The following is a 17,929-nucleotide window of genomic DNA, read 5'->3' on the forward strand; positions in this document are numbered from 1 at the left end:
AAACCCATCGCGCTATTTTAGGGATTAATTTTTTTTTAGTAATTGTCTGTTTGAACGCAGAGCAGTCAGTGACAATTTTAATTTTAGTTAATAAAATGTAAGTACAGAATTTTGTTAATGATTTAATTACAGCTAAAACTTCTAGTTCATAGCGCGATAAATTTTCTTCTTGAGGTGTTGTTTGTTTACTCATATAACCTGTGGGATGGAAATTATTATCGTCGTCAGCTTGTAGAAGGATTCCACCGTAACCTAATTTCAAAGCATCTGTATGGAGTTCCAATTTGGAGCCTGGTTTGTACAAATGTAAAACTGGATTTTGCATTAAAGCTCTTAGACGCGTTAAAGACGCGTTCCAATTTTTTAATACCTTCACCAATGGTTTGAGACGGGATGATAATATCATCTAAGTAAACAATTAAAGTTCCGTCATGTATTAATTCTTGAAAAATTACTTGAATGTAACGTCGAAACATAGCAGGAGCATTCGTAAGTTCGAAACAACATTTTTTAAACTGAAATAATAATTCATGGCTAATAAAATCCGTGTACTTGCAACTACCTGGTGTCAAATCAATAAGAAAGTAAGCATTTTTGAGATTTAATGTGGAGAAAATTTTGCCTAAGTGTAACTTATCAAAAATATTCTATCCTTGGTAGAGGAAATTTATCTTTAATTTTTTTTTTATTTAACGAACGGAAATCAATACATAGTCTGGGCTAGGGATTTTTACGTTTTACTAAAACAGTTGGAGACGCATAATCAGAATAGCTTTTTTTTCCAATGATACCTTGTGCAAGCCATTTCTCTATTTGCTTTATAACTTCTTTTTTTATGGGAGCAAGTCTACGAACCGGTGAAGTCACAGTGCTGTCATCAGTTAAAATAACAGATATTTGCAAACCACAGTACGGATTTTATTTAGAGAGTAATTTCAAATTAAATTAATTACATGATCTTTCATATTTTTATCGGATAAACGCCCTAGATCAAGATCATTTTCAGAAAAAACATTTAAAACATACTTTCCTCAGTAACCATTCAAAATTTACATCAGAAATAAATCTTTTCAAACCAAGTATCGTTTATTAAATTAACATCAACAAATTTATCTTTATTCAAAGATATATTATTAATTACTCTGTAAGAAAAATCAGACTCAGCATTCCTACTAATACTTCTATTTTTATTTAAAACAGCAGATGAATTATGATCCTTTTTTATACAACAAGCAGAATGAGAAGAAACATGTTCTGTTTCTTTTTTATCCTCGCAGATTATGTTATTCTTGTACCAGCAGAAGGAATTATGCAACGTTGGTGTTCTTTTCCACTTGATGACTCACGCTCGGATTTATTTTCAGAAACGCATTCCGTTGTAGGATTTTTATTGGAAAAAGTACTTTTAAGATCTAAATAGTTATTAGCTGATATAAAACATTCAAACGAGCTACTTGCATCTGCAGCTGCTAGAACTCTTTTCGCTTCTGATTATTTTTATCAATATGACATCTACATATCATCACTAACGGAAGACTAACCATTGAACTTTTCGCTAATTTAATTTTTGTGCTACGGCCTACACAATTTAATTTCCTTACATAATTAGGATCATTAACGCGCTTCCACTGTCAACCAAAGCTTTAATAGGAAGTCGTTTACAATAATATCTACGTATACCAACTCAGTGATTATTAACTCTTGTGGGATTTCATTTGATTTAAACATAGTGTTTACTGGATTTGAGTTATGGGATCTTCTTCCCTTATTGTTATTTTGTCTAGCATCAATATTTTTGGTCAGGATTTTATTAAATGCGATGTAGAATTGCAGTTAAAACAAGTTTTCTTATCAATATTTCTATCGTGCAGATAACCGTTATTTTAGCGAGAATTATTGATGCGTGCCCTTGAACTGTAGTCATGTGTATTCCTGCTCTCGCCCCAAAATAAACTTTTGTTTCTTGCGCGGAAGTAAATATCTATTTCTATTGCTAACGTAGGCAGTTATTAACCAGACTGAGCCTTGTTTCATCAAAATATGCTCGGACGTGTCATTGTCAAGAGTGCTGGTTAATTTATCGATTACAATTAGTTCACAAATAGTTCATAAAATCGCTCTGAATCTAACTTTCCAGGATTGGAAAACGCATTCTCCTTTCTGTGTAGGGAGAATTTCAGAAAACAACTTGCAAAACGGAAATGACTCATTTTATCCATTTCAAAAATGAAATTTACTTCATCTTAATTGCCTTTTCCAGGAAAATATTTGTAAACTTAAAAAAGAATCAAAATGTAATGTGCCTTAATTTAAAAGCTTTACAACGCTCCTTTCATTGCAAAATTGAGAATTGAAAAATAAAAATGGTGATGCAATGCATCTCTCTAATTTTATCTCATTTCATCTCAAATTTAAGCTTTTAAATTTCAATAAGTAATTTTTTTTCAAGAATTGGTACAAAGAAAGGTGAAATGTGTAAATTTGAAAAATGAACCTATTCTTATATATTTTTAATAAGCTATTGTTCTTCGAATGAATCACAAGTTTCTCTCCTTTCCCTACTAGTGGATTCTCTACCGGTACTAGCTCTCGCCAAACGAGTGGCGATAACGTCGCCAATGTGGCAACTTAGAGGGATTTATTTATTTATTTTTATTTCATTTTTTATTATATTTATTTTATTTTTATTATATTTATTTTATTTTTATTATATTTATTTTATTTTTATTATTATTTATTTATTAGGGTGGATCCTAGCACAGCCCACCTTTTTGAGTCTTTTTGAATTCTCGCCAAACGAGTGGCGATAACGTCGCCAATGTGGCAACCTAGAAGGATTTTTTTTTATTATATTTTTTATTATTTATTTATTATTGATTTATTATGTTTATTATATTTATTATTATTTCTGGCCTTCAAGTATTGTTTTTTAATTGAAAAATAATAACAAATATTCAATTAGTAGTCGGCGAGATTTCAAATAAGTTGCCAAGAGGTGGGCCCATCTAGGATTTTACCTAGATTTCTTATAGCCATTTTTCGTAAAGTCTGCACGCAAATTTGAGAAGATATAAATGCTTATTGAAGAAACCCAGAGTTCTCCAAAATATTAATTACAGAGAACCAAACAAATTATAAAAAAAATAATTTATAAATCCCTCTTAAATTTTAAAGTGATAAATATAAATATTGACTAAAACTGATAATTCTCAGTAAACATATTTTTAAGGATATGATTGAATAATAGCAGGTTTCTCTTTTCATAATTTCAAAGCCAGAAAAATTATAAAAATAAAGTGATTACGATTTAAAAAGAAATCGGCATTGCTGAATTTCTGGCGCTTTCAAAGAGCGGTCAAAATGATAAACAGTGGGTCTTGATCTCTATAAAATGTTAGAACTGCACACAATTGACTTTCGTATTTAAAAATTTAATATAGTAGTTTAGGCATGATATATTTAAAAAAAATCTGTATGGGATTTTATTATCATTTGCATATATATTAGATGTCTAACATTATGTAGATTTATTTACAATGGAATTAAAAACATTTGGACTTTTTTTATCCTGCAGATGTTTCAATTTCGAATATCAGATGGCGCCCCGGTTTGCTGCTATAATAGCACCCACTCCTCCTGAAATCTCTTTCTCTGTGAGACAGCACTTGATCCTCCGTCTCTGATCCTCCATGTTTGGAATCGAAGTGTGACTGATTTCCGTCGGCTTGTTTGTTTCCCTCGGCATATCATCGTAGTTTTAACATTTTCCCTGCCAAATCAGACATACAACTTTTTCTAAAAGAGAATTTGTGTTGGCTGGCATTTTTTGGCGTCATTTCTTGACTATTTTAATATATCCAGGTTTTCGAAGCTACAATCATGTTCTTCCTCTCCGGCAAAATTCTCTTCCCCAGCTGCGTACCATTTCCTGTTGCCCATAGCAACGTATCTGGACGACGCCATTGATATCACTCCACTTTTTGTGAGTAATTTTGTCTCAATATTTTTTTTCTCTCTAGAATACATTGTTGGAAACTGTTATAAGTACCATGCATAATTCCTTTTGGACGATGTTTTCCTCGTCAAAATGCACTACAATCCTGTCTAAAATAATAAAAAAAAAACTAAGCCTACGTCGTTACTCAAGTAATGGAGCAACAGGTATAGCAAGTGAGGAAGAGGTATTTATTATATACAGTAGTATATTTGCATTGTAAAAGGAATTATGCCAACGTTTCCAACATAAAATTTAAAACATTTTGATTATAAAAAAACAAATGAAAAAGTCTACATCAGCTGATATATTCAAACTGTTTTATTGTTATTATCAAATAAATTTATGAATTAATGCTAATAATTCTTTGACTTTATTATACTCGTTTTATTTTCTCAATAAGTTTATGTTTATCATTTGTAGAATTTATCTATATACATTTGCATTCATTCTGTTAAGAAATTAATTTTTTTCATAAAAATTGATTGCATTAAACAATAAAAAATTCAGTTTGGTTTCTTTATTATGATATAAAATATTGTTCTTTCTCCTTTTTCTTTCAATATCATGGTTCTGGTTTAAATTCTAAATATTTTTATTGCCTTAAAAATTTCAAACTCTCAAGCAAAATTATATCGTATATTTTGTCCGTTAATTTAATTGAATACCATGTAGGATTTGTAATTTCAAAAACAAAAACGAAATTGTTATTAATTTGCTTTATTCGAGCAACATTTACTAAACTGATACATTTATAAACTTTGTATAATTTTACATTTAATTTACTAGAATTCATAAATTAAAATGGTTTAACTATGCTGTGACTAATTGAAACCAAAATCTAATTTTCTCCTCATGCTGGAAAAGAATTCTTAGTTTTCTGAAAAATGAAATTTTAATAAGGAAAATTAAATGAAATATAAAAATAAAATTGATTACCTGCTTTTCTTACTTTTATTAATATGCTAATATGAAAAGCCTTTTTATTAAATTATAAATACATTTTAATATATTTTAATTTTAAATTTCATGTTTTGAATTATTTTCTTTGATACAGTTAAAATGCTGCAGTGTCTTTTATTGTAGCATATTTTAATATTATTATTTTGATCTTGGGTCGAAACCTTTTTGGGCGGAAATATTTTAAATTGATATACTAAGTAATCTGTTTTTTAATTTTTTTATTATTTTATACTTTCTTGTCTCTAATATATTTTTTACATTCATCATTATAATTGATTTTGTTTATTGAATTACGAAACAGGTGGTGCCACCCTTAATGAATGGAAATTTAATTCGAATTAACCCAAAAATTATATCTTATTTTAAAATTATTTAAATATTGTATTGCAATTAGAAGAACCATATTACGACATAAATACAATATTGCCATTTATTGTGATCCCTCGGGATTTTAGAATTTTGATAACTTCAATCGATTGTTAAAGATAGACGAATTGGATAAAATCAACTAATATATTCTTATTATATCAAGGGAAAATAATAAAAAATCTTACCCAAAAGCTTTTTATATATTTTTTTAAAAAATTCTTCGATTATTTCCTGTCGATAATTCTTTCTTAACAGTTCACTTATATATTATTTGTACTTGTAATGTATCTCAAAATTTTTTGAACGATATTGCATGTCAGTTTCAAAATATCATGAGTATTTCGGCGTCAACTGGAATTATTTCTCAAAGAATATCGCACATCATCAAACTCTTAATCTAGAAATATCAGGTCCAGTTAAAAGAAACCGAACCCATTTACCATGAGGAAATAACTGCCATTTCCAGTTAAATAATTTTTTTTTTTTTACTCAATCGATTCCTTAAAAGAAACGGATGTTAAATTCATCTTTCATAATGAAATTTTTCCTGTTCCCAAGTTTTTATATTTAGAAGCTCTGAATGTAATACTTATTATATTTCTTTTAATCATATTTCAGCAGAGAAAATGTCACAACCGAAATGTTCTCGAATGCTTAATTTTTTTACAAGCACAGTATTTTGAAAAGATGGTACCTTAGTGAAAATAATAATATTTCTCATCATATTTCTGTAGATACTTATATCTACTTTCAAATCAACTTTTGATACATATTAAAACATTTTGCTAATTACATTGATTATAAAAGAACCTGTTTTAGAAATAATATAAAATCGGAGAAATATAAAAGCTGCGCGAAACAAAAAAAAACCTAGCTAAATTGCAATTTTCAATTTCTGTTAATGCTATTTGTTTAAGTGCTAATTATTTTGTATAAATGTATTCTTTTCAGAACTTTCATGAAAATATTAAGTTTTGATTCAGTTCAATAATATGACGTTTAATGTAACCATTGATATTGATATTGTGTTGTCACAAATTTTGAATAAGAAAAAAATTAAACATTCGATTTTAGTGAAAATAATGTTTTGTCCGTTTTATAGGTTGGTAAATAATGTATTAAAAAATTTGAGTCCCAAAAGAATTATTAGCTTCTGATTTATAACTTTAGAAAATTTAAATGCATTTTATTCATATTTTTATTTTTGTTGATGCATGTGCTTTCTATTACCAAAATCTTTTTTTACTATTCAAGATGGAGACTGGAAAATTTTTAAAGATGTTTTAACATATATGAACTATAAGAAGTAGAAAGGGTTTAGACCTCAGAGTTTTAGTTATTTTATTAAAAAAATGTCAAAGCTAATACACTTGAATTTTGTATCTTTTTGGGGGTTAAGTTATAAAACAAATATTTAAAATAAAAAAAGACCTAGGTTATGAATTCTACAATAACTTTTAGTTGTAATAATGTTAGAAATACAAACAACTTGAAATAAATAATAAAAAAAACCATTTAGAATTAAATGTTATATAAAAGTTTTAAAAACTTCAAATCATCAATTTAAAAAAAATTAAATACTGGTGCAAGAAAATTGCCATTTTTCATCATAATGAACTTAAATATAAAAACTGAAAAAAGTCATAAATTGCTTCAAATATTATTGTTGCCAGCAAAGTTTTTTGAAAGAGGCTACCGTATAATATTAAATGGTATAGTAGTGACATTAAATAAATAATTTTGAGTGCATTTGAATATGTCTTTTCGGGACACAGGATACTAATAAAATAAAACTATTAACAACATTAATACGGTCATATTAAGTGGCATCTACAGTACATTAAATCATTAAGAAATATGACTCAATTACATTAAGAATTAATGAAAAATCGATAAAAGAACTTTTACGCTATAAATTTGAAACACTTCAAGTTAAATCTAAATATAAAAAAAATTACCCAAAACACTTTCACAGTATTTTCTGAAAATCGTGTTAGCGGTTACATTCAAATACTAATAGCGCAGAAACAATTCATAGAGGTTCTTGGGATCTGTACAATACCATGGCAGTAGCATGAACTTAGCCAAAAGCATGGAAATTTTATTGAACTCTGTGAGAAAATAAAATTTGTTAATTCACATAAATAGAACTGAAACTTCTATATACTTCTATATAAACTACATATTTAGTTATTTCTATGCTATAAATAACTAAATAGATCTCTAAATTTTGATCACAAATATTAAAAAGCAAAAAGAAAAGATTTCATTACAATTTATTAAATAATTGTTTCTTATTAATTAAAAATTTATTGCTCAATTAATCATTATGATTGCTCCTAAGACTTGTTAAGTTGATTTCAAATATCCAAAACTTGAGAAAGAAATTTAAATAAAATTTCTATTCCTTACTGCAACAGAAAAATGTCTCCTTTATTTAGAAAAACATTTTAAAATTCCTATTATTATTAATGATGGATTCAAACATGGTTACCGTCTTTGAATGGTCACTTGATATTCAAATTGATTGTTCAAAACGGCTGCCTTCATATTGAATTCTGTAAATATGTATTTAGATTGACACATGCAATGTTGTGAATGAATTTTGTATTATAATTTAAAAATTATTTATAATTCATGAAAGGATGTTAACGTTCTCTTGTTTTTCAAAAATCGCTTAGAACGGTCTGCAGTCTCTCAAGTAGTTACGAGATTTTAAAATTTGATAATGTAATGCAATTAATAATAAAATAATTCTTATTTTATAAAAGTCAAGTTTCAAATGATAGTAATAATTTATTATTTATAATATTTTTTATATTAAAAAGCTACATAAACTAAACGCTACATTTTGGGGCACAAATAATTACTTATTGTCGAATGGCAACAGTCAAATATAAACAAATCTCTATACAACCATTTCAGATTACTTCATTGAATGTTTTTACAACTGCTCTTATTCGACCCGTCTCTAATCAATTGAACTGCAAAATATTATTTGAAATGCGCTGGAGAGAGCTCGTCGTGATATTAAAAATTCCATTCAGTTAGAGGAAAGAAAATGTAAACGAAATCGACAAACAGACAGTAGACAGATTGTTTAATTCTATATAATATTAGGCTTAACCTCCATATAAGATGGATGAACGTTATGAATTATCGTTTGGAAGTTGATGACCCAACCTTCCCAAAGTATTACATCACAAACATCAAAATGACGGCCAAGAACATCTGTTAGTAAAGTCATTAATGCTCTGATGAAATTCAAATTGATCCGTCATAACTTTAAATTGCGTGCTTTTGCCAATGGTAAAATTAAGGGAAAATAATTGTTTTCTTTGGGCATTAACTCCGAAACTGCATTTGGCTCTTATTTTTCTTTCGTAATATATAAATTCAATTTACATCTATACTAAAGAATAGCACTTTAATTCAACTACATTCATTGTTTTTGCAGTTGTTTGAAATAGCAATAGCAACATTGGTGGCCCGATGACGTGATACGCAAAAAAAAAAAAAAAAAACCTTCATACAACTGTTGTAGCGCCCTCTACCAGAAATAAATAAAAAAAATCAAAGCTGATAAATAATCAGCCAATAAAAAAAAAAAAATGAAGCTGATAAACAATCGGCCAATAAAATAAAATGAAGCTGATAAATAATCGGCCAATAAGAGAGAAAAAAAATGCAGCTGATAAATAATCAGCCAATAAATAAATAAAGCTGATAAATAATCAGCCAAAAAAAAAAATGGATAAGACGTTACAGCCAATATATCACCACTAATAACAGCAAAAAAAAACAGGACAAAAAATCGTTCGTCTCACCTCCGACGCACTGAAGGGGGAGTAATGTGGTGACGCTTTATAAGCCAGATAACAGCTACGAGACATGAGAAATTTCTTTTGTCTAGTGGTCTTGTTACTCGGCTACGAACCCAAAGGTTGCGAGTTCGATCCTCGCTTATCGCCAATAGCAACATTGGTGTACTATTTTGTTGTTATTGAAACTGTACCATCTTCATGGTTTAACAGCTTAAAAGCCATTACTAGCCAAAGCTACTAGTATTATATATAAAATACTATTATTTACGCCTGCCGTTGGATTACATATAGTGCTAATATTAAATATATTTTTTTCTCTCTTAAAAAGTGCATAGAATTGCAGATTTCAATCGTATCTGATACTTTAACATTTGGTATTAATAAATTTTAATCCAAAGAATCATTAAGTGTTAAGTTCTCTGTGTGATTCAGAACATGTTTTACAAAACATGATATCTGAGAGGATTGAAAAACAAGAATTTCACTGATTCAGCGAAAACTTTTGATGTGCTATATTAAAGAAGGCGATTTCCAAGCAAGACGATTTACATGGTGTTTTCATATATCAAATTGAATTGCAGAAAAGGGCAGCGTTCTTTCAGCATATAAAATACTATTATTTACGCCTGCCGTTGGATTACATATAGTGCTAATATTAAATATATTTTTTTCTCTCTTAAAAAGTGCATAGAATTGCAGATTTCAATCGTATCTGATACTTTAACATTTGGTATTAATAAATTTTAATCCAAAGAATCATTAAGTGTTAAGTTCTCTGTGTGATTCAGAACATGTTTTACAAAACATGATATCTGAGAGGATTGAAAAACAAGAATTTCACTGATTCAGCGAAAACTTTTGATGTGCTATATTAAAGAAGGCAATTTCCAAGCAAGACGATTTACATGGTGTTTTCATATATCAAATTGAATTGCAGAAAAGGGCAGCGTTCTTTAAAACTTGTCTTATTTATAAAAGTTCATCATTGCCTACTTATATTTTTAATGTACTATTTAAGTTACATTTTTACCTTAATTACAAAATGTAATAAAAAGTAGAATTATAATTAAATACAAAATTAAAATAAAATTCGAAAAATTTCATTTCATTTATACAAGATTTCCCTAATTTAATTGAAGCAAATTAGACTAACGTAAAACGCAAGAGTCGAATCGTTGTTAATCGCTACTTATCTGCTTCTGCATGTGCTAACTCCCTAATAAAATTTGAAAAATTTCATTTCAATTTTCTTTAAGGAGAATATTCTCAACATCGAAAAGCAACCGTATATTCGTGCCCTCAACCTCAACAACAGAAGAAAGTTCCTGCATACAATATTAGCTAAAACAATAAAAACGGTCTAAGTTTCTTTACTAGATTATATATTAGAATTACTAGAATTACTTACTTTACTAGATTATATATTAGAATATATTAGAATTTAAAAAAATAAAGGGTAGATTTAAAAAGAAACTGAAAACAAAAAACCCTCTAAAAAATATATTCGTATAACTGAAAAGATGAATGTTGTTAACTTTAAAATGATTTATAATTTATTTTTGTTGTATAAAATTTTCAATAGTATAGTAGAAAAATATCACAATTTAAGTTTAAATAAAAGAAATTTAAAAAAGCAATCTAAGGTGCACATTTTCTTCCCTTAAAGATAATTGTTCCAGATTAGATATGTCTAAATCATAAGATCTTTTAAGTCTTTTAAGAAGACCGCCAAAACACACATTCTTTATGGTGGAGATTAAAACAAAACAACAGAGAAGACAGCTGGAATCTTGACTGCTTAATAATAATTATTTGATAATACAAGCTCAAAATCACAGTTCAAAAGAATGGTAGAACAAAAGCTTTAGACATAACACCACGTGGAATACATTTCCAGGGACCATCTATATGTCTGGTAGGGAGTTAGCACATGCAGAAGCAGATAAGTAGCGATTAACAAAGATTCGACTCTTGAGTTTTACGTTAGTCTAATTTGCTTCAATTAAATTAGGGAAATCTTGTAGAAACTCAAATTTCTCTTAAACGATTCTTACGCATCTCTTATATCTTAGAGATTTAGTGTTGAATGTTCTTCTGGAAGTCGAATTGCAGTAGGTACGTTGGCTGATTGTTTACGGCAGAGTCTTAGACGTTGGTTTTCTTAAGATTAAGTTGATCTGTCGAAGATTTTGTAACCTCTCCAAGGTCACAGAAAACTAGTTTCCTTGCAGTTTATACAATCAGAATTTTGTATCTTTTTCTTATACTGCAACCCATCGGGTATTGACCATCGGATTTAATATGCATGTACGTTTACAGAAACAGTTTTTGAATTATGATCGTAATTGGAGAAGTTGGAGGAAATTGTGGCAATATTCGATCTTCTGTAACTTTGTATTTATATTTTCCGATAAAGAAGATATTTCAGGTTATAGGCACCTTGGCGATTTATTATTTTCTTTATATCGATGAGAAAATGGGGAGAGAACCATTTATCGAAAATTTCTCATCTAGTTAATTCTGATAAAGTTGAAATTTTGTTAGGAATTCGTCTGTTCTAGTGATTAATAGAAGTCCTTTACCGACAATTTTTGATTGTACTATGAACAATTTTGAAATCATTTAAGTTTTCACGTCTTGAAAGTCTTCACTGTGTACGTTTTATAATCGACAGTGGCTTTGAAAATTCTTTTTAATGTTTTCCGTTTGAACTGTTCTGTGCATTTCTTCTCTAACGTGTAATATACTGTAGCTCTGGAATTTGATACTTACACAAGACATTTCATCAAGACAATATCTGCATCTGTTGGATTGGGGGCGATTTTTCTCTTATAACGAATGAAATGATTTGAATATTATTCTAACGCAATGTACTTTTACAGGATATACTGTATCTGTGAATAAAATGGGGAATGAGGTTCTGTCAGATGGGACATGTCTTTCTTGTTAGTGTGGTTTTATACTATTTCATTATCAAAGTAAAAAGATGTCTTTTCACTTCAATTATTTCAAACGTTTATCCTACGAAGGGATTTAGAGTTCTTAGACAGTCTTTAATTTCATTTTTCATGATGCCTTTCCAGTACTATCATTTTGTTTGATTAAAAATATGTAAGATCTCTCATGTCACTCAAGTGTAGAACAGAAAGTTTAAAAAAGATTTTAAGTTAGTGAGTTTCAGGATATCATCACTCTAATGCTTCAGAGCCCCTGATAGATCGATTCATCGATTTGCATAAAAGTGAGGGAAAATCCTGAATTCAAACTTCTTTCAACTTTCAAATTCAAAATTTTCTAATAATTTTAATCTAATGGGAAAGAATTTGGAATTCTGTATTCCCGATTATGAGTTTCTGACTCGTACCATGAAATCCTTGTCGGTGCGGTAGCTGGGAAAGATAATAATTCCATAAAGGATTTTCGTATGGATCCATTTGTACATAAATCGATTAATCGAAACTTGGTAAAATGCTTTGGCGATATAAAGAAAATTAACACCGATGACTTGATAATGGCTAAGTCCATGTTGGACAATTCCAGTTAATCCGTGAATTCGCATGACAGTTGTTTGTCAAAAGCGAAACTGCAAATTAGAGATCTAGCTTCAGAAATTGCTGTTACGTCCATTTGAAATTATTTTTTTCGGTAATATCGACAAAGCAGGTGATGAAACGTGTTAGTCGACAGCTAATAGGTGGTGGAGGGTTTTTCTCTGGATTGAGGAGAAAATCACTTCAGTTGAGGAGATTAGTTTGCTCGAAAATAGGATGAGAGGCAAACTAACATCCTCTTTGGGCATTGTATATTAATATTTTCGGCTTTTTTTTATAACTAGCTGTCTTTCGTGACCAGCTGGTTCTCTAAAAATATTGGTAGAGTTTCATTTCAACTAAATAATTTATGCATAATTTAGTGCTCATTTCTAAATTAAATATTTTTATGTATAAAATCATGATAGATATTCAAGCCGTGTTACTTCATCAGCCATACGTATCATTTATTTAGTACTAGCCGCCTTTGGCGACCAGCCGGTTCGCCAATCTTAACGTTCGTTAAAATTTTAATAATTAAATATTTTATGCAATTCCAACTTTAATAGATTCTTCAGCAAAATATTTTAAAACTTCAAATTTTGATAGTCATATAATTCACTCATAATATTATAAAGGCCTTCAGTCATAACGTGATATGTATCTCTCTAATTTTCTGTTACCCCTCGTAGAATTTATGCTTTAAATTAAAGTGTAAATGATGAATCTGCAATTAATATAATAATATTTTTTACTGAAACAAAGCATTTTTTTTAATAATATGATTACTGATAATAGAGTCACTGAGCGTTTAAACTTTATGGGCACTAAAGAATATCTTTCTTAATTTATGTAATATCTCAAGAATTTGTCAACAAAATTTTCTCAGATTCATCATGAACAGATCGATTCATTAACAATGTTTAATTTTAAATGCATCAAACACTAAGAAAATAAAATGAATCGTTTAAAATAATCGGTCTAAAACAGGTTTAAAAAACTACTTAAAAAACGATGTACTTTAAACTATAAGCATATACAAAAAATATATAACTAACATAAATACAATTTACTTACAAAGCATGCAACTAACCTAAAAATAATTTAAATCATCCGTTGATAGTGGTTGTCATGACAACAATCAGAACAATGCACATGCGTGAATTTTCTTCGCCAGTTAGGTAACGCAAATGCGTGAATTTTTCTACACCAGTTGGGGTAACGCTATGCAGATTATACATTTTTAATTTCCTTTATTCTGTGTTATTTTAATTCAAAAGTACTTCAGAATGAATCTGAAACATGGATTAATTAACAATGTTTAATTTTAAATGCATAAAACATTAAGAAAATAAACAGAATCGTTTGAAATAATCCGCCGAAAAATGTTAACCCTAGCCTCATTACTGTTGGGAGAAAAAAAAAACTAAAGCCTTAATCATTTGGCGGTGGGAAAAATGGAAGATTATTTTGGCGGAAATATTGACGGTGGGGAAAATGGAAGATTTTTTTGGCGGGAAAGTTAGTTTTTAATTAATAATTAAAATTTGAAAAAAGGGACCCCAGGTGCACATTCCCGACCTCTAAGGTATACATGTACCAAATTTGGTAGCTGTATGTCAAATGACCTGGCCTGTAGAGCGCCAACACACACACTTTGAGCTTTATTATAAGTATATAGATGTGCATGAACTTACTTCATGGAATCATGTTAAATGAAGTCACATTTCCACAAGCACTGTTTTCCAAATTTAAAATCAACAGTGCTTCAGAAAGTATCTGTCAAAAGATTGAAATTTTAAAAAAATATTTTACTCATAAATATTCTTAAGATTTTAACATTTGAATTAGATAGTGAGTTTCTTGCATTTCATTAGTATTGATTAAGTAGAGTAAGATATAAATTCCTTAAAGTTTTGTCAAAGAAAATTATAAGATTGATGAAGTGATGATATGATTATATAAAAGATTCATAATCTCTCTTCTATCTTACAGTTTTCCCTTTCCCCATTCTGCTCGATAATATTCATCTAGAAATAAACATCAAATAAGATGTGCAATTCATGTTTTTCAAAGTCCACCTACCTTTACTTGTGATAATATGTAATAATTTATACCAAATAAATGCTCGTTTAAATTATATTTAAATAAGCATTATCCACGTTTTTTTTCTTTGCGAAGAATGACTACTAACAAAATAAAGTATAGAAAATATTTTCAAATATTATTTCAGACGTCCTTATTGACATATTCCATAAAAAGAGTGCATCAAATAAAAATAGAAAGTAAAATTCAGTATTATATTTCCGATTATTATAAAAAACGCCCATTGAATATTAATAGAAATAAGGATTTGAATTTTTATACAAATACGAAAATGTTCGTTATTTTTATGCATAACTGAATTTAGAAATTATCGTAAATTCAAAGACGATGGACAATAACTAAATTGGTATAGTTTCTTTTTTTCTTTTTTCTTCTTTGTATTATAAAGAGGTAAAAAATAATATTACAGCATTCTTATCTTTTTTTTTTTAATTTAATGAGGTGCGAACTGAAATATATGAAACAATAATACTGGGATGACATTTCCATAAACCAATGCTTAATGAAACTGAATTATGCATCTATCTCTCCAAAATGGTCGATTCCTATAGAGCATGCGCATTTACTTTTATTTGCAGCAAAGATTGATTTGACATTTAAGCAGAAAAGTTGTTACTCTTTTTATAGATTTCAGTATTTTTTACAATTTCTACTCATGAATATTTATATATATATTTCTTTTCAGACTGATTGAAAACATCCACTCTCCCCATCAGGCTGATTGAAATACTTCAATTCACTACTTATACAAAGGAAAATATAACATGGCTTTGATTTTCCTACCATCTCTAGAACATATAGCAGCTGTTAAAGTAGCATTAACTGTCTATAATGACGACATTGTCCACTTTCTTGACGAATTCATTGATACCTATAGATATGATCCCGACAATTCATTCAGTATAAGCAAAAGACAGGAAGAAAGAATTAGAGAAAGAAAAAAAGAAATTAGAATGAAATTATTCACACAACTTCCAGAATCACTCGTGGATCGAGTTGTGCATATCCTTCAACCAATAGTTGCCGAAATTCATTTTTGGGTTAGAGACCATTATGATATCATTAAACACATTCAGAAGAGACATATCACGAATAATTTATGTTGGAAATTGGAAGGAACAATTGATAGAATAAAAACTTCGCAGCAACTGATTCAAATCGAAAGCATTGATGGAGGAGTGCGTTTTGCTTTAGCCTCTGTGTACATTTTTAAGGAAGATGTGACGCAATTATGGCAGAGTATGACAGAGGAAGAAAGAGAAAACATTTACCGCAACGAATCAGATCTTGATGTCATATTTTGGGTGAAATGGCTCAAAGAAAAGGTTGCTTCGCCTTGGATAAATTTTATTCCAGAAGACTTGGATTTTGATCTCTGGGAAGAAATAATTTCTTTATTGAACGATAGAAGTAGACGTATAAGAATAAGCTCATTTTACAGTGAGTTGGACAGATTCATTAAAACAAGATTTCTGCATAGTTTGTGGCCCTCCGTCTCATATATTGATGATTTACGTCTATGCTACTATTTAACTGCTGAGGCTGAACGTGACGAGATCTTTCACAATCCGGGCTTACCCTATGAATCTAAAACAAAACATCTGCTCTGTTTTTACATTGACTGGCCTTTGCAAACCATTTTCCTAGATGTGGTAAACCAAATGTGGTATCATTTGACTCCTGAATGTTTTGAACATTGCTTGTGTTACATAGTGCATCAAAAACTTTTGAAGTCAATGGAGGATTTCGATTACTTGGGACTTTTTAAGGATTTCTGGAATCGGATTCCCGCTAATTACAAAGAACAATTTGGCGAGGAAACTTTGATATACGCTCATGCATTGCTGCGTTATGATAGAAAAACGAGCACTTTATCGATTGCGGAAACACTTGAAAAATGTAGAAATTTGACTGTAGAAGACATGGACATTTTACATTAATTTTTACATTTTACAGGACATTTTCATTTTACACACACACACATATATATATATATATAGTGTGTGTGTATGTATGTATACCATGTATATATGTATGTATTAATTTTGATAAATTAGAATTCGCATTGATGATTACTGTTTCTCGAAAACGAATTCTAATGTCCTTGAAGAGAAGAAATTTTTTACATGTCCTTTTTTTAATGTAATTGACTGTTTTTGAGATTATAGAATGTCAAAAATACGAAGCGAAATTTCGAAAGCCAAGGAATTAGTTAGCATTATCAGAAACTCAATAAACCGGATATTAAATATATATTCATATAATTACAAGTATAAAATTTGAGGAAATCTATTGAAACTCTGAATAAGACAAGTAAAATTTAAACTGACACTTATTTCAGGAATAGCAATTGAAATATTGATATGGCGTAGCTTGATTTAAAATATAAAAACAGAATAATATTCCGAATATTAGAATTTAAAAAAAAAGAGGATTTAATAAATTAATAATTTCTGATATGTTTTTCAATATGATACAAGCAAGCATGCTGTAAATTAAGAAAAAATCAATCTATATTCTTTAACATAAATGCTATTCCGTGTACAATGTATTGCTTTTTATAGAATGAGTTGATTATTTTCCCCAATGTATCAGGTATTCATTATACTCCTCTTATATCACGAGATTTCCTTATAATATTTTTGTGTATCTGCTATTCCATGTTAACGATTGCAATAAAGTAAATAAAATGTTTGAAATATGAGGGTAGTTAGTGATTAATAGTTCGTGGAAACAATGTTTTGCTTATATGTTTAAAAAACCTATTGGATTTTCTTAAATTATTTTTTACGTTAATTTTGGTGGACCAAGTAATTCGGAACCTACACGTTTCTCCTGTAAATATTTCCCCGAATTATACCAGCTACAATATCAATATTTACATTTGACTCTTTTGCAATAATTTTATCATTTGTAAATTTTTAATAACAATGCAATTTTCAGCAATGAACTGTTAAACTTTTTTTATCTAATAAAAATGAAATTTTACTTATTCAAATATAATTTTTTCACAAAATTTATTTTGCCACCATTTGTACACGTCCTGACTTGACTTCACGCACCGCGTGGGAGATTATTAAAAATGAATTCCGGAAATGAAAAGTTTTATTCAAAATATCCTTCATATTGCTCAGAAAATGAAC

The 17,929-nt window shown here is 29.0% G+C and overlaps 1 protein-coding gene across 1 annotated transcript; it reads left to right on the plus strand.

Moving 5' to 3' along the window:
* Positions 1-3,665: 3,665 nt before the first annotated feature.
* On the plus strand, positions 3,666-17,727 carry LOC129981802 (uncharacterized). Its single transcript, XM_056092817.1, has 2 exons — positions 3,666-3,982; positions 15,472-17,727. Exon 2 carries the CDS (start codon positions 15,551-15,553, stop codon positions 16,724-16,726), a length of 1,176 nt encoding a protein of 391 aa, XP_055948792.1. The 5' UTR covers positions 3,666-3,982; positions 15,472-15,550; the 3' UTR covers positions 16,727-17,727.
* The last annotated feature ends 202 nt before the right edge of the window (positions 17,728-17,929 follow it).

Source organism: Argiope bruennichi, chromosome 8, assembly GCF_947563725.1.
Source record: "Argiope bruennichi chromosome 8, qqArgBrue1.1, whole genome shotgun sequence".
Classification (NCBI taxonomy): domain Eukaryota; kingdom Metazoa; phylum Arthropoda; class Arachnida; order Araneae; family Araneidae; genus Argiope; species Argiope bruennichi.

Coding starts and splice junctions, on each gene's coding strand:
- LOC129981802 (XM_056092817.1), top strand. CDS start 15,551: ATGGCTTTGATTTTCCTACCATCTCTAGAACATATAGCAGCTGTTAAA.